Source organism: Pleurodeles waltl, chromosome 4_2, assembly GCF_031143425.1.
Source record: "Pleurodeles waltl isolate 20211129_DDA chromosome 4_2, aPleWal1.hap1.20221129, whole genome shotgun sequence".
NCBI lineage: Eukaryota > Metazoa > Chordata > Amphibia > Caudata > Salamandridae > Pleurodeles > Pleurodeles waltl.
In genome coordinates, this window is record NC_090443.1 from 395,409,713 (window position 1) to 395,428,301 (window position 18,589).

Sequence of the window (18,589 nt, forward strand, 5' to 3'; positions counted from 1 at the left end):
CTAGTCATGTGACCAAGTATACAGGTACCAAATGGTTCGGACAAGAAAATACCAACTTCCTGAAAGTGGCATTTTTACAACTATTACTACAATTCGACTTTACCATTAAAAAGACCACTGCCTACATGACCCCACTGGCCAATACTGTGAGAAACCATGGACTGAAAATTGTCTCCTACGCAGACAATAAGCAGCTCATCTTCTCATTTTCCAAAGACTGCACTAAGCCCATGATCAACTTTCAACTCTGCATGAGCAGCATATCTGAGTGAATAAAGGAGTGTTGATTCAGGCACAACACAGAGAAAATCGAAGCACTGCTACTCAAACTCTACCTCTGCCTGGGAAAACTCATGGTGGCCATTAGACCTACGGCCCCCACCCACAGAACACGCCTGCAACCGAGGGGTGTCATCATCAACAAACTAAGTATGAAGAAGCAGGTCAACGCAGTTTCTACCTGCTTCCACATCCTCAGCCTCTTACACAAGATTTTCAAGTGGTTCCCCACCAACACCAGACATATCACACAAGCCCTCGTCACCAGCTGTCTGGATTATGGCAACCTCCTTTACACCAGACTCACTAAAAAAAACTCCAAAACGTACAGAACACAGCAGCAAGAATCATACACGACCTCCCAAGAGGCATGCACATATCCACAAACCTCAAGAACCTCCACTGGCTCCCCGTACACAAGTGACACCAATTCAAACTGCTGACACTCTCCTACAAAGCCCTTCACCACCTAGCACCAGCTCCTAAACCACCACCTGAACTTACACCACCCTACCAGAGACCTACAACCCACCTCCCTCTATCTCACCCCCACCCCCTGCATCCGCAGGTGCAACCAAGCAGGACAAGGATTCTCCTACCTGGTTGCAAAAACATGGAACTCTCTCTCCTTCCACCTGAGGTCCTCCCCCTCCATCCTGGAGTTCAGAAGATAGCTTAGGTCCTGGCTCTTCGACTGAGTCCTCCGGCTGGACCATGCAGCTTACTAGGTGCCTGGATACCCTCACCGGTGATAAGTGCACCCTACGAATTGGTTGCTTGAAACAACGCTTTAAATTACAATTCTTTAGACACCAAACTAGAAATTACTACTTGTTCCCAACTGAAAGTTATCACTTATTAAGAGTAATAAGGTAACCCAATGCTGTCCTAAGAAATAGACGGGTCTTGCAGTAGTGAAAAACTAATTTAATGGTTTTTCACTTTTAGCGCATGTAAAACCGAAAAGTACATGTCCAATGTTTTGAATACATTGCACCCTGGTTTCTGGGCTGTTTAGGGCTCTAACCCATGGGCGACATATGCATTAAAAAGGAAGGTTTATGCCTTTCAAAAGGTTTATATTGCCAGATTGAATTGGCAGTTTAAAACCGCACATACTGGCTAGCCTAAGACATGTTTAAAGGGCTACGTAACATTTAATTTACAGGCCATGGATACATGTAGTAACACTTTACTAAGGATTTACAAGTAAATGAAATGTGCCAATTGGGTATAAGCCATTTGTATCATGTTTAAAGAAGCAAGCACAAGCACTGGTTAACAGTGGTAAAGTGCACAGAGTACTTCAAGCCAACACAAACAGGTTCAGAAAACAGGATGGTGGAGTCAAAAAGTTTGGGATGACCCTGCAGAAAGGGGAGAGTCCAACACTCGCCATTTGCAATAATGCGTGGGTGAACCAGACTAGCAAACATGTAGGATTCAGAACGCAGGTAAAGACTCCCCATAGCAGATACCTTTATATCCACCACATCCAGTTTCTTAGAGTCTCTGTCTCAAAGAGCAGCTGGAAATGCATCTACGTTCTGTCTGGAACAGGAGGAGGCCAGCACTACCAAGCTTTCATGCAAGGATTGCAAGGGCAAAACGGCTTGATCACCTGGAGCCAGCTCGTAGAAAGGTGATTAGCCCATTTAAAACCAGCGAGGAAGTCAGTTTGACACAAGCTGCCTAACGGGGTAAGGGAAGGAAATGGAAGCAGAGTTACAATGCTCTGAAACAGGCTCTATTACCTCCTTCAAGATGTTAAGAGTTAGACTCCACCACGAGTAGTGACAATTCTAAAACTTCTGCCGCTTGCCTCAGGACCACATGGAAAGAGGCACCCTCAGAAGATGAGGGCCGCGCAGCGCACTATCTTTATTTCTGCGGAGGTGTCAAGACACTGTCATTTTGTAGCACCAAGTAGTTTACAGTATCCATTGGTCCAAGAGGTAGCAATTTGCCCGCCTCACTGCTGCAATCATATGGAACCAGACCTGTCACATTTTTTCTGTAACCGATGTCTAAGTGGAGCAAATGTCACTCACTGGTGCAGGAGAGCTACTGCAACATTTCGAGACCTGGAAATATTCAAAAGGTAATTATCCATCAGAAAGTGAAGATTATGCTGTTGGTTGGGGTGGGTTTGGGGAGGGGCGATTTGGGGTTGTCGGGAGCACCGTGGGGGGAGGAATGGGGTAAAGGGGAGTGAGGCAAACATTGCAAAGTACTTACATGCTTTCTTTCTGTAGCTTTTATAGACTTCGCAGCATAGTAGAATAGTTGGGTGCCACATAAGGCTGCCCAGTACTTGGTCCAAGATGCTACCTGCACACAGAAAAAAAGTGCATAAGGCTACAAACAGCTGATCTGATCACTTCAATGTATGACACAGCCATACTACAGAGAAAATACTAATTGACAATCAATGCAATGTTAATTAATAAATCAAATAAATGAACACGCTAGCACAACTAGACAACATGTTTCGGGGGAAGGGGACGAGGGTTAAGAATTCAAAACAAATGCTTATAGTACGTTTGCCCTGGCAAAACTGCCAGGCATGGGTTCCGGTGTTCTGTGTGCCTGAGGAGCTTAAGCTGCTACTCATAAAAGAGGACCTATAAGACTTAACTGTGTGGGATTGATGGTGTAGCAGGTGAGACACTGACTAGCAATTTGGATTTCATTTGACTATCCTTCACAGGGTGAGGGATTTGAAGATGATGCTACAGGACACTACTGAATGGAAACTGTAGTGTGCTGTTGCATATATATCATATCAGTTTGCACTGTAGGTTGGGACTGAGGTGCATTGACAGATCTGTGTGTGGGCCTCAAAGAAAAGAAAAGTTGTGTGCTGTAGGTTTTAGTCAAGGGCAAATAGTCAGCATAAATATATTGTTATCCAGAAGAGAAACAGTAGTGAGTTCTGTAAGTCACAATTGTGGTGCAGTGGCAGGTCTGTGACTTAGTTTCCCTTCTTGGAATAGCATTGGGTGGGAACAAGATGCTGTGGGCCAGCTGTAACGGAATAGCTGGTAACCCAAAAGATAACCATTGACAAACCTTGGCTAAGGTATGTGCAGGTCATGAATGAGATACATTAGCACAGCTATTGGCCTGTTCTATTCCTAAAATACAGAGGCATTGGAGGCAGAGAGAAGCAATGGCGGGACCAAAGGTACAATCCAAAAATTGTACTAGCTGAGGAATTGTGTCAGTAATGAATAGCACACATTCATTCAAGAGACAACGTTGATTGAGAGTGGGTTGGGTCAAACAACCACAGCGGTCTTCCATTCAGCTTTAGCAACTTTACTGCCTACGTGAAGATCAGTCCACGTACCGTGGGCTTTTTGCCTTCTTTCAATAAGGTTTTCCTCCGAAGGACCCCTTGGATCGTCACAGCTCCTGGATAAAGATGGACTGCCAACTCTTCAGACTCCGCAGAACTAAAATATCAGTAACACAAGAGCAGACAGAAAAATAGACGCATTGCATTTTACTCTTTGTAGAGTCATGGAATGTGTATCTCCACATATTCATTTAGTGCCACTGGTTTTACAGTGGCATGCTAGATTACAGCTAGAGATTAGCATCAGTGATGAAAGCAAAGAAAGGAAAGCTAGTGAGGTAGTTAATCGAGTGAATGATGACAGAGAATGACCTATAGTTGGGAAGGCAAAGGAGGAATGAAGAGGAGGAAGGGAAGCAGCTTCCAGGATCAAGGATCAAAACAGGACATGCACATGTGAGAAAACAGCACAGACTCACCACCTGTGGCATGTTTCTTTTATCATCTAAAATGCATTAGCAATCGCACTACAAACAAGATATAGAGGACATTCCCAGATCTCATTGTTCTGGCAAGCACCACAGACAAAAACAAGGGTGCAGATCACATAAGAAGTGTCTGAAAATATTAATGGTGTCTCTTTTCTGCACCTAGTACCTGATGACACAGTAAAATTCTTTGAGTCCATACGAGTAAGTGATATCACCGTTTTGGAATTTCATGATAACAATCACAAGTGAATTCTCTTAATAAATAACACCAATAAAAAAAACACAAGGAAACCAAAAGTATGTGTGATCAGGTACTGAGCCACTCTAATGGACCTCACCTAAATAAAGTCGGGTATGGGCTTGGACTACTTCTATGTGATTCGCACTCTGGTTTCTACCTGTGGGGGGAAATCATGGAAGCGAAGCCCTTGCAGGACACCGACGTTAAAGCAGCAATAACAGTTAGAACTCTTCACCTGTGTTTGTAAGTGCTGTGAACAAGCCTGCGTTGCAGTGTGCAATCAAAAGGAATTCACCCCTAAATTATAGACTGGGGGCTTCCTCAGGTAGAGTGCTCCAAATCTATAATTTCTCATCATACTTGAAATCGGTGCAGCCTTAAGGAAACCCAGTCATCCCTGCAACTCCTCAAACTGAGTACTTACCCTAGTACGCCACTTCACTATTCTTTGAGTGAGCAGACTACTTCATGGTAAGAGGATAGCTTGGCGGGAATGTTGACTTCTACCCCTATGAGGCCAGGCTATACCTGGTCACACCCTTAAACTTCTACAGCATCACAAAGGGAATGTTTTTGCAGTCACACCATAATATTTCTACTTCTACTTCAGCTGTCTGCAATATCCCCTGCCACAGGTTTCTACTTAAACCATTCTGTGTTCTCTTCAACATTTATTCACCTCTAACACTCCTAAAGCTGAGCAATCTTACCTGGAAATCCATTTCTACCACTCTTTCAACTGGGCGTCCTCCAAGGGATACTCTCCCATCTGTGTGACCTAAGGATCATCTCAGAGGCCAAATTCTAACTTCTGTCACTCATGGGAGCTCAGATCCCTTATTTTCCATTTTAGGTCCTCCTTAGACACCTTGAAGCACTCAAATCTGTTTTCTCCCTATATAAGGATGCCACTCTGACACATGCCTCTATTCCTAGAACTGTGACAGAGCTCCCTACACCATCACCCAGACATAACTTGGCTGCTCAGTGCTTCTAAATTCCAAAATGCACCATTCCAAGTCCATCACTCAGAGCAAGGGGAAGTCCTCAAGTACAGCCCCTCCATCTTTACCTGCCCTAGGCATGTGAAATGGATTGGGCATACTACTCCAACTACAGTAATCCTAAAGGTTGGAAGCTTTCCAAGCACAGAGCTCCACTCCCATTGCTTTAGCAGGTAGATGGGAGGGCAGAAGAATACATCCCAAAGCATGCTTATAGCCTGAATCTCCTATGCAATATAAAAGTTTTGTGATCATGAAACGAAGGGAGCTCAACATCTAAAGGGAGTTGCAACATATCAATGTGTGTTTCCATTTTTCCAAGAAAATCAAAGCTGTACTGTCATTTTAGAAGTAGAGAATAACTGGTACTGCTGGTTTAATTCCAATAGAAATTATAAAAAAGTGGCAAATTAACTTTGAGTATTCATTAGCAATAGTTTGGAAACATTGTTTTTAGCCACCCAGTTTCCTTTTGCTGCACCGTGATACAACTTACATGATGACGAACTATTATTCTTCCACCCTCCTGGTGGATTATATACATTATTTTACGGAAATGAGGAAGAGGGGTGGACAGATTTTGTGGCAAAATATTGTCTTTTAAACCAATATCTTTCTACTACCGATGTTGCTGCTGTTGTATTCCTGTAGTGGAGGCAAATACTCTAGGGAGCTATAGAAAGTCTTTAAAAACACAGTGCCTTCTTGCCCATAATGATGAATTTTACAGGAATGTGATCATATTTATAATCCTACAGTAATCACCTGGAGAACAGAAACTGCCCAATGAAATTGCATACAGCACCAATCTAACTAGTGTGGCAATGACAAGATACAGTCGGCTGAAAAGATGCCTCCTTCGACTTAACATAAAATGATCAAGATACCATCAGCTAGATTCTCCCATGTCCACGGAAGTTCCAGTGAATCTTAGTTCATGTGGGATGCAGCTGTGTTTTAAACAGACTCACAAAGGTTGTCGGCATGCTTTTGTATAGCACGTCCCTGGATCATGGCAGTCTGGACTAGTGTGGAGACTTAGATACAGGTGTGGGAGATGAATCTGTGCTCTATTGAATCTTAATCATCAGGTCCAATCTGAAATTATTCTCATTTGCGGAGGTAGGGGTTTTCTAGTTTAGACAAAACTAAGCTGAGATGAAGTCTGCTAGAATAAACACAATCACAAATCAAGTTTTACAAAATCAGCACTAAACTTAAACAGAGATCTTTTCCTGAAGCCTGCCAGCATTGCCGGATGTAGAGCTGCTTGACTAGAATGGCTTCTCCCACATGATCATCTTTATTAATTTCTTGCTGTTCCCTGTACATTTTTGTACTCCAAAACCCTTAGCTTTTAAGGGAGGGTTTTCTTTGTGATTATCTGGTACACTTATTTACTTTTCTGTGTGTTCCTGAGTATATGACAGTGTCTCTGCGAACACCTTGCAGGCCAGCTGCCTCAGCCAGAAAGGTGATGAGTGAACAAGAACTGTTAATATTGATGTTCCATTTCCATATAACTCTAGCTAAATTTACCTGATTTACGCATTACAGGTGTGCCGTAAACTTCAGCCTTTCTCACACTCCTTCCCTTCTTTCCCTGTTTCCATGTTGTTTGGCTTTCCAGTGACAATCCTCTTCATTGGGTAACGGATGTCATAGGACTCAGGGAAGCTTAGGCAACTGACCACTGAATTCTGTCCTTACAACTTGATCTTGGAATTTACGCTAGCATAAAGAACACAAAGATCATGTTCTCGAGAACATCTACTTAAAATAAGCTCCACTGGTTTTCAACTGGGTAAACTGCCTTCTTCCACTGGGGGTTAGCACAGCCACCCTGAAAATAAGAACAGAAACTAATTCCAAATGTAAACCCAATTAGCATGCAGTACAACATCTGACGGGATGCTGAGCTTGCCAACATATACCACGAACTTAATAGGCAGATGGCGATGTGGGTCATGTACTCCAAGTGTTCATCTGCGGAGACTGAAAGGAGCAGCAAGAATGGTGGTGCATCTACCTACCTAAAGCCCATGTTCTCTGCTATTAGTATGGCGATTGGAAAATCTGCATTGCAAGGTAAAATTCTCACTCCTTCCCTCAGCCAGAGTGAAAGGTCTGGTGCTCCATGAGGCCACGGAAACGAATGCTTCTTCCAAAAGCTGAACAGCCCTTATAATCAAGGGGTAGTGGAAAAGTTGAGAAAGGGTTAGAACAGTACCCCTGAACAGGAAGCACTGCTTAAAGGCAAGCACTGAAGTATAGAACCCTGCATTGCCATTATACTTCTGACACCTTACATTCTGCAAATGGTAGAGGAACCACAAGCATTGGTTGCCAGTTATTGGTGCTCTAAGGGTTAACTGAAATGAAAACTGGATAAGTCACTGGCTTTGTCTCAACTTTTTGATCCTACCATTGAATCAAGCATCAGGGGTGCCTTTTCCCATGAACTCTGGTGCTCAGATGTATACAACGCAAAGCAATAAAAAGTCTGCTTTAGGGTAACCATTTTTGGGGGATTAACTACTGGATAAATAGTTTTCTTTTTCAGAACAAAGCATGCCATTAGCAAAATTAATATTCATGCCTGTCCATTTAATGACAAACACAGTTGCTTTCCCTTCGAAAAGGGTGCAAGGATGGTTCTGTGACATGACTAGATCTTGCTTCTTAAGTGGACATTAGTGTGTGAACAGTCTTAGGTGGTAAACGCAGGATGACCCGCTTTAGTTACAGACAGCTGAATCAAGACACCTGAATGTCTTCCTTAATGTGCTCAAGTGCATTAACAGCCGAATGTAAGACACTTCTGTCTGGTGCAGGAAACTACTGGATGCTGTGCTTCAGGCACAGAGAAGTGAAAATACAGTTCTTAGTGTAGGAAATTTAGATCTCTCAGAATCCAAGGAAGGGAGTGAAAGCAGGGATGATAAGCCACTCTTTTGGGGACCAACAGGTCCTGAGAAGAAGCCAGGAAATAAAACAATTTCATGGCATCCATAATAGTGCTGGTAGGCCAGACACATGCTTAAAATCTTTTTGCGTTACACTTACACATATTTATGCAGGTACACACATTTGCATGACAGACATCTGAGGCTTCTGAAAGTCTCTTATCAGGAGAAAAGGGAGACATAGTTGTGTGTGAGGCAGCTTATTCCAAGTATACAGAAATGGCAAACGTCTATTGGCTGAGACCCCGCTAGACATTTCCAACTTACAAAGTGAGAAGTACAACACCAGATGTTAATGGATTTTGTTGCAATAAACCCCGATTCTCTTTCTCCGTAGACTATTTGAATTCACTGTTTTAGCAGTCAATGGTTAACTGGAACATAAACGTAACACTTGTAATAAACAAAGAAGGAACTACATTTGTGATTACCTATTTCACGGAGAAGCAAATTACATGTTGCCAGAAGAATACAAACTGAATCCTGAAAAGCATAGGCTCTTGTTCAGGGTGGAGAGCAGGCTAAATTTGCTGGCAGAAGCAACAATTAGTTAGAAGATTCAGCTCCTTGTAGTGCCTGGCGTGGAGCCCTGTGCAGAAGCACACCATTAAAGCTACAAATAAAAGCTGGCAAGCAAGTCTTCGGGGAATTGCCATTCATCAAAAACTTCAAAGCAGCGATAAGCCTTCTGAAAGCAGGGATGAAAGCCGCTCATTAGTAACTTCTTGAATGTTTCCTCCCGCATGCATTTCCCAGTCATGCCACCTTTGACAGAAGTAGGTCACTTGAAAGACCAGCCCACTCAATTTCATGAATAACTCGACCAGAAAAAAAACACTTCTCCTAGCCACAGCATAGAGACAGTATTTAGTAAGCACATGAAAAAAACTTCAGGGATTGGCTAGATCTCATTTTCAATCAGGGGAGGGAGGCACCAAGGACAGGTCATCTCAAACCCCAAAGATGAGAATCATTTCTTAATCTCTGGCATAGCTAGTGCCCTTTGATACTTAGGCATGATGACAGTTATTCAAGCTGGGCGGAAGGTAATATCACACCGGATATTTCTTTCTTTCGGAAAGGAGATGCTCAGGTGTGCATTACATAATTGGGGGATGGAGAGGTCATGGGTTTGGGTGTTAAAGAAATCATGCATATGTTACAAAGAAGCAAGGACTGACATTTTCTGTTGATCGGAGGGAGATGCCAGTGACCCCTATTTAATGTTTATCGATGGGAGAGTTAAGGGAAAAACGGCGGTTGCATATGAGGGCAGGGAGGTAAATGCCACGAATGGGATGGGAATTTTATGCTACCAAACAAAATTAGGCAGAAGAGATAAACAATTCAAAACCAAGGAAAATGGGGAGCAAAGAGCAAGTGTGTATGACTGTAGTGAAGTAAAGTTTATTATTCTGTGTATTCTCAGAATAATGGTGGGCAAATCTAACAGATTTGGTAACAGAAAGACCCTTCCTCCACCTACTGCTTTTTCCAGGCTGAATCTGGCCAAATTAAAATATCCCCTACAAATACTCCAGATGGCTAACTATTTCAGTGTTTCTTGGCTTGCCAAGAAGGAGGGGCCTGTTTCTCCTCTGCAAGGTAATCTGATAAACCTGATGCTTTACGTCCTCATCTACTGTGATGTAGGAGAGCCTGCCATACAGGTGGCTAAAAACAGACTGGCAGCTCAAGCAAACACTTGCCAAAGTCCAAAAACACAAATACATTGAAATACACACAAGAGGAAAGTTGGCACACGATCTGGAAATCCCATAACCATCACCACCAGGCTGGGTAAGAAGAGAGGTTAAAGGAAGTTACACATCAACACCCACCACCATTGTGAAAGTCTGCACCCCTGATGCAGACGGGAGGGATAATACCTGCTGGCCTTCATCTGGCTTCGATAGCCATTGCGTGCCACTCTGGTCACCGGGCCAAGAGAATGATACAATCTGGTCCTGTTGAGTCCATCATAAACGGGATGCATTACATAAAGAATATGGAGGCAGCCTAACAGTAAGTTAGAAGTGGTCTGGAGAACAGTCCCAACATGCCCCTTTCATAATTTAGCGATATGCTCACATAAACATACATTACAGTCACCCCACTCCCACGCAAATATTAGCAACACAATAGCTGATATCAGTGACATCAATCACGTCTTACTGACTCGCAGACATATAACCAGTTTAACACTTTTCTTGCTGGCAAACACCTGATTCCGCACAGATGTACAGCTAAGAAGGCACATACCCAGAATTAACTTACATGCACATCCAGGAAAACTAATGATGTGAAAATGGTACCTGAGAAAGATTGTATGTTCAACAGCTCAACTACGTGGAAGACATCAACCCAAACCACAATTAACGGACTGAAGGGCAGAACTCTGTAGCAAAGTAAAACTGGTTTAAAACTGCAAACTAAAGGGACATCTTTTGAGACTCTAGAAAGGCTTGGAACTGTTGGTTAAGTCAGCCACTCCAGCTCTTGCAGGAAAATTAAAACCAGGGCCAGTGTTCTCATATAGGCCTCTTTTAGAGGCAAATTAAATGACATGTGTAACCTGTATACTAAATACCACCAGCAGGATTTTCTTAAATGGGATCATACACCTACCTGTAATTGTCATTTCTACAATTAGAATTGAGTTTCCCTAAGATTGAAAGATCATCTCTCAGAAATGGAACCTGGAAAACCAAAAATATATCAATCCTAAATTATCATTATCTTTAACGTGATATCATGAAAACTTTACAAACCTACTCTGTATACGGACTCTTCAGTCAAATTTTTAAATTAAGTTAAAAAAAAAAAAAGAAATTCTAGGGGCATGGCCAACAAGACGGCCGATCGGCAGCACTAACCGCAGGCTCCCGGCCCAATATTTCCAAATCCTTCACAATCCTGCTGCCCAGACACCCTGCGGACCCAGCAACCTCCTCCACTTCACAGTGGGAACATTTGTAGAGGACAGAGTGGAGCTTGCGGACCCTCGGCACTTGGGTCCCCAGACAGGAAGACATGGCGTTGGCCGCTCCCACCGGAAATGCTGCTGTAAAGAGACGCAGCCAAAGGGGGCCGCCTTCGGTACCCCCTGCTGTTTTGCCATCGCGGCAGTGAAGAAGTCCTTGCCTGGCCTGCACTGCGGCCTGAGGAGACGGAGAGCTGGGCGAGGGCCTAGCTGCAGTTACAGGGGCAGAGACTGCTCCAAGTCTGCCTGCGCCCGGCCCTGCAGTTACAGGGGCAGAGACTGCTCAAAGTCTGCCTGCGCCCGGCCCTGCAGTTACAGGGGCAGAGACTGCTCAAAGTCTGCCTGCGCCCGGCCCTGCAGTAAGTGTTGGCTGAGATGGTGCGGAGTGACAGTTGCAGCCACGCGCCACCCCGGCTATGGACTGGCCCTGCGGCATCTTTCGCCCGCCTGGGCAGCTTACTTTGCCCTCGCTGTGCTGACCCTGAGGAAGGGGCCGAGATGCGGGTATACGCGTGCTGGGACTCAGCCCTCGGAGGCTGAGCGCTGCAGCCTGGGAAGACCAAGATGCCCTGAGCTGCATGTGGTGGCGACCACCCCTCTCGTCTGGACATTACCTGGCTTATCCTGCAACCTGAGGGGGCAAGGAGCAGGGTGAAGGCTGCTCCGATGCCGCTGCGGCTGCTCAGAGACTGCCTAAGCCCAGCCCTCCTCCGCTGTGTGTGGCTGGGACAGAGCAGCACTGGATATCGCGCACTGCATGAATTGCATACCGGCTCTGTAGAGATCTGACCGGGCGGCTGACTCTGCCACTGCCTCACCAATTTCAAAGACGGAGCCCAAGAGGTGAGCCTACCCGGAAGGACACACTGTCCGCTGATATTGAACTTTACCGGCTGGGAAGGCCATGATGCTCTGAGCCACGCCTGGAAAGGACTTCTCCCCACAACAAGGGGTAGCTGGTGGCAGAGCCGGTGTCATGCCTGGATTGTCAGGGTTGGACTTTCTCCGCTGCCCCTTGAGATGGACCCTCTTGATCGGGGTGCGATGCCGACTGAGGAGGGACAGAGCTGCTCCTGAGGCGACCCCCACCACCTCCCTGGTGCTCCTTGGAGTGCGGACCCTGCCCAGAGGCGCTTTGCGGGCACCGCTACACAAAATGAAGAGCAAAACTAAGAAACCAAAACAGCACGGCTGCACCTGCTCTCCTACGTCTACTGACAGTAAGTGGCATCTACGTTTACTCCGCAGCAACCACCAGCGAACCCTGCTGACATAAGCGGTGAGGACTTGCCCTGCAGTCAACTAGCTCAGATGCCTGGGCTGTGCCACTGCATGCGAGAGGGAAGATACCTCCTCCTTCCCACTGGGACACTGAATTATCCGCAGGTAATTGTGGCGCACACCCCCCCAGCACTGAAGTGCTACAGTGCTGCAGTCCCCCCTCCACCCCCCCCCCCACCCCTCCGTGCCATGCAAAATTGAACACTGACCAGCCTACACCCACCCAGTTCCACCATGGGAAGAGACAAGCAGACTAGAAGCAACAAACCAAGATGGATCAGTTTAGAGCGCTGGGTTTGGGGGGCCCTTAGAGGTGGAGCAGACTGAAAAATCCTGAAACGCACATGAACCGTCCGGCTCTCAGATTCTGGCCGCCATTGAGACCTCTAGCCACGTAGTGCATGTGAAGATTGACACCATGGCCGTAGATTTTAACTTGTTGAGAACAGATCTACGTGTAGAGGCATACAGGTCCCTCGCAATGGGAACAACAGGTGACCACAATGCAGAAAAAAACAAACTGGATGCACTAAAGGCAACGGTGGCCACCCTGGAGACCTGGTCACACAGATTGGCGGTCAGGGCAGAGGATGCGGAAAGCAGATCATGCCGATGCAATGTGCGGTTTATAGGGTTCCCAGAGAGAACGGATGGGGGGGGGGGGGGGGCGCGGTGGAAGAGAAGCTCTCCAAAGCTATCCTTGAAAAACTGGATTAAACAATCACTTCTCTGCGCAGCTGCACCTGGTCTTTGTGGTGGAGCAAGCACATAGGGTGGTAACTTCGCTGCCACGGCCTGGGGCACCCCCAACGATAATAATAGCTAAAACCCTAAATTACAGGGACTGGGACACCATCGTACAGGAAGTGCGTAAACAAGGCGATCCATCTTTTGAAAGTCACACCATACGTATCTTTCCAGACTACACCAGGTTGGTCCAACTCCAGAGAGAGTCCTTCAATGGAGTTAAACAAAAACTAAAAGCAATGGCTCTCACCTATATGCTGATGTTTCCGGCCAAACTAAAAGTCCTACACATCGCAGGCTCATACTGCTTTCAAACGTCTGAGGAAGTGTGGGACTGGCTGGAACTACGAGGAAATGAGCAAGCCCTAGAGACCTCCTCACGAAGAGACCGTAGAGGTGTCCAGGAGAAAGAGCCAGATGAACACCTATTGTAGGAGAAGCAGACACCGACGACGATCCAGCTCTGGTGGCCCCCTTTCTTCTTCCTCCTCCTCCTCATCTTTTTCATTCCCACTCTCCCCACCACAACTTTGCCCACCCCCCCCTTCCCCTTTATTCCCCCTCTCTTCTTTTTGCTTGGGTTGGGATTGCTTAGGATGGGTAGTGGGTGGGCGGGTTCAGTTTACAGGGTGGTTCAGACTACAGCAGAAAATACAATACACAATTGCAATGCGGATAGCAGTTTGTGATTTTAGAGACGAAGACACACCTTGTACCTACGGGAGGAGGGTTAGGGTCCAGCCAGGGGTGGGTGGGAAACTGCTGCCCACACAGACTGAAGATGAGTGACTCAATACGTTTGCTCACATGGAATGTGAGGGTACTGAATTCCTTTGTGAAGCGCTATAGAACACACTCACACCTCATATGCATCGGGGTACACAGCTCTACTGTTGGACGCCGAAGCACAAAAATTACAGAAGAAATGGAGGAAGCAACTTTACTCCTTCACTTATTCCTCCTATGCTAGGGAAGTGTTAGTTTGGGTTGCCTCCGGCATGCCTTGGCAGCTTAGGGGATAGGTGGCAGACGCTATGGCCTCCTTCACGGTGTTGTAGACAGCCTCAAAAACTGTATTCTGAACATCTATGCACCCAACTGATGACAAGGGGTTCTTAGAAAATTTGGAGTGAGAGCTCCTGCCTTATGCTGGGGTTCCCATTATGTGGGCTGAGGACTTTAGTCGCGTCCTTGATGAATGCCTTGATAGGCATCCCCCCCAGAAAGGGCCCTAAACCCCACATGGTTACAAGATTGAGCAAAACCATGTCCAAGTTGCAGTTTGTGGATGTCTGGAGGGACCTCCAACGCACAGCCAAGGAATTTTCATGTTATTCTCCAACACACCAAGTGTATAGCCGCCTGGATCTTTTTCTGGTGGCAAATGACGGCACTCTAAATGTTCAGAGGGTGGCCTACCAGGTGCTCTTTCTGTCTCATCACGCCCCTCTACTGCTGTACTGCAGGCTGCGTGCTCACTGGCTGGCAATTCCCTTGTGGCGACTCTGACCTGAGACACTTGGGGACCCAAAGTATAAAGCAGATATGCTCCAGAATCTGCAGGGTTTCTTCAATACAAACTGGGACATGGCCCACTCACGGTGCGCAGAATAGGGAACCCTCGTGTTAAAAGGAACTCCCTAAACTTCAGAGGGATAACCAGTCTCTTGGTGGCACCAGGTTTAGGGTCGCTTGCTTCTGAGTATAGGAGGCTGTTATCCCAGTACACCTTATGGGTGCAACTGATATCCCTGCCTCTTGTGCTGCCGTTTGCTGCCTTAATCTCTCCAGTGTGGGGCACGTTTTCTGTTCCATACTGAGTTCCTCCCTGGTGCCCCCGCACCCAAAAGCTTAGCTGTGTCAGCTTTGAGCTCCTCTGGTGTACGTTCCAACCAAGGAGTAGATTCTTCTCCCTCAGGAGTTGAATCCTCACTGGAGGCTGGAGAAGGGGGTACCTTTTTACCCTTTCTGCTCTTTTGTTTAGGAGCCTTCTGGGCCATTGTTCCAGGCTCCAGGGTTCCTTGTTCCTTTTGTTTCTTGGCTTGTGCTCTGGTGAGGAGACAACACTTTTTCAATCACCATAGTGACACTGGCACCTGTGTCCCTGTAGGCCTCAGCCTCAACACCATTTATTCAGGTATGCTGCCTGTACTTACCCATGTTAAGGGGCCAGGCAGCTATGGTGGCAAACTCAATGCATCAATTAGAGACCACCACAGCTTCAGTAGTCTCTCTGACTAGCCCAGATCTCACTACAGTCTCCAAGGTGAGCACAGCTACACATTTCGACTGACTGCTGTTATTGTTCTTACCACCACTACTGCTATTGCTAGGGGCACTAGGAGTAGAAGCAGTGTTAGAAGTGGTGGGGGGCTTGGTGTCTTTCTTAGGACAGGAGCCGTCCCCCTGCCCTATGGTCTTTGTTTTTACAAATGTAGCACCAAGGCTTCTTAAAATTTGAGGAAGAGGATTTATTCCCACCACCAGGGGAGTTTTGAGGGCCTGAAGACTCTTTAGTTTTATCTTTGTTCCCACACTTAAATTGATGCTTACATGCTTCCTTCTTTTTGTGGTAACCCCCGGATGAGTTTTTCTACTCACCTTGGTGCGGACCCACTTGTCTGCCTTCTTTTCCAATTTTTGGGGAGAGGTCAGATCAGAGTCCACCAGGTACTGATGCAGCTGATCAGACTTACAGTTATTCAAAATGTGCTCTCAGAAAAATTGTATAAGCCCTGGTAGTCACTTATGTTGCCCCCATGAAGTCAGCCTTCCAGAGGTTTAACAGAGCAGTCCACAAAATCTACCCAATCTTGGGAGGAATCCTTTTTGGTTTCCCTTAACTTGATCCTATATTGTTCAGTGGTCAAATCAAAACCATCTAACAGTGCACTTTTGAGAGCTGTATAATTGTCTGCATCTTCCTCTCTGACAGTGAGGAGATTGTCTTTGTCAGAGAAGGAGAGCCACATGATTGCTGCCCACTGCCTTTGAGGGACCATCTGAACTTTACAGGCCCTTTCCAAAGCAGTGACGCATTTGTAAATGTCACCTCCCACCTTGTAAGGTGGGACTATCTTGCTCAGGTTCTTAGAATCATACAAGTCGTCCTGGATTCTGCTGTCCCTAAAGCTTAGAATGCTGCCACCATGGAGTGCTAACCCCATATTCTGTCTTTCCCACTCCACTGCCAAGGCCTCCAAATCTAAGGTCAGCTGTTGCAGCCTCAGTTTGGCCTCCTCCAATCTCAGGTTCCTAAGCTCCCTCTCTAAGGAATCTTCTGAGGTGGAGCAGTGGGTCCTCTCAGATACGGAGGAGACGTGGGTATGGACAGAGGAGGACCTATCCCTCCTCCTGGGGACTCCCTGGACCAATCCTCTAAGAGTAAAGATGGGCCTATAGTCATGAGCCCCCTCTCACTACCTGGAGTGCTTCTAACAGAGCTGTGGTGTTCCCCAGGTTCATCCTCACCCTCCCCAGTGCAGCCCAAGTCTACCCTGTCTGGAGGGTCAGTTTCTACTTCTTCCTCTTCCTGGCTGCCTGCACTGCCCTGGTCAGCCTGGAGGAGCAACCCTAGAAGCAGACTCTTATTGGAATTTCTCCCAGTCTTCAGTTTTCTAGAGGGAGACATCTCCCTGAGCTCTTGGAAAGTAAAACCCTCATCGTGAGAGTTTGGGGCCTGAGAGTTGTGCGCAATTGAAGACATTCTTGCTAAAGTGGTGTAGGTGTACCTAACTACTCTAACAACTAGACTCCCTAGGAAAGTTTGTCGCAAGGGCTAAGCTAGACCCCTAGCTTACCCAAACTTAAGAGACTAGAAATCCTGACAACTAGGTGCAGTGTGTACCTAACAACCAGTACTAGTCTTTCCTGTGGAAAGTGACTGGTTACAAAGTGGTAAGGTAATTGCAAGTGTTTTATCCCACTGCTGCACCACCAAAGTAGGAAGCTGGCCTGGTGTGTGGTGAGCACCTGTGGTGTCATCACCTTATACCAGGTATCCCCTAATACTTAAGAATATGCAGTGTCCAGGAAGCCAGGGCTCTCTAGGGGTAGCTGTGTATGAGCAGCCAAGACTTATCTAGGAGACATGCAAAGCTTATGCAATACCACTATAGTCACACAGCACTATCACACATGATAGAACCACAGTGTTACAAAAATAAAGGTACTTTATTATAGAAACACAAATACTAAAATACTGTATAGGCAATACCCCAATTGGAGGTAATAAAACAAACTATTATATACACATTAGCAATGAGGGAATAGCATAGAAAGCAATAGGTATTGGTGAAAGCAATAGCAAATAGTGAGGGCCCTAGGGGAGTGCCAAATCTTATACTAAAAAAGTGGAATGTGAAAGGCAGTCCCCTACCCAATTAAGTGGATCCTCTCCCCTCGCACTGCTCAGTTTGTGATGGAGTGTTCAGTTGCGGCAGGACCACAGACAGTGGATGAAAAAAGACAGCAGTGCAGCACAGGAGCAGAAGAAGAGTTCCAGAAGTGATGCAAGGGATGTCCCATGTCGGAGGTCGTGATGCAGTCAATCAGTGGTGCCAGAAAACCACCAACAAGCCTTGGCAAATGCAAGAGTCGGAGAAGAAGGTTTTGCAAGACTGAAGAGGACCAGCAAGGCCCAGGGGACTCGACCCAAGAAGGGGAGTCTGAGGTGACTCTCAGCAGCTGGGAGAGTTACAAGAAGAGGAGGCAGCCCCCACAGGCAACCCATATCAACAGGCAAAGGAGTCGCGGGGAAGCCCACTTAGCACACCCTAAGAAGTGTCCCACATCGCTGGAGCAGCAGGCAGGAGCTGCCCGTTGCAGGAAGAAGTGCTGAAGAAGTGCTGGAAGCCGGGGATACACGGAGCCTGAAGATCAAACAAGCCTTGGTAGCTGCAAGAGTCGCAGTGCACAGGGGTACTGTCCTGCAAGGCTTTCTGTCTCCCAAGTGGGACAGCTGGTACAGAGGACCAAGGAGACCACTCCAGACCACCACCTATGATGCAGGATCCATGCAGCAGTTCGAGGAGAGAGGATCCACGCAGCCAGTCACCGTTGCAGTTGGTGCCTTCAGATGCCGGGGAGTGACTCCTCCAACCAAAGGGAGATTCCGTCTTACTTCTTGTGCAGGCTGAAGATTTGTCACTCCAGAGGATGCACAGCTGGGGAAACATTGCAGTTGCTGGAAGAAGCCGGAGAAACAATGCCGCAGAGCGGATTCATCACTGTAGTTGCAGATTGTCGGTTCCTGGAGGGTCCAGTTGCAGTCCCAGTGGCAAGAATATTAAGTAAA

The 18,589-nt window shown here is 46.5% G+C and overlaps 1 protein-coding gene across 5 annotated transcripts in view; it reads right to left on the bottom strand.

The window, feature by feature from the left end:
- Nucleotides 1-18,589, bottom strand: part of RALGPS2 (Ral GEF with PH domain and SH3 binding motif 2) — an 812,647-nt gene that overhangs the window by 134,415 nt on the left and 659,643 nt on the right. For 3 of the 5 annotated variants that reach the window (XM_069231548.1, XM_069231545.1, XM_069231546.1), the window contains 2 exons: nt 3,632-3,737; nt 2,518-2,610 (listed from right to left, as the gene is read on the bottom strand). In XM_069231548.1, the coding sequence (XP_069087649.1) occupies nt 2,518-2,610; nt 3,632-3,737 (199 nt within the window). Of the gene's footprint in view, nt 1-2,517; nt 2,611-3,631; nt 3,738-10,171; nt 10,250-18,589 lie in introns of all 5 variants that reach the window. The other 2 variants (XM_069231547.1, XM_069231544.1) reach the window with 1 other exon arrangement.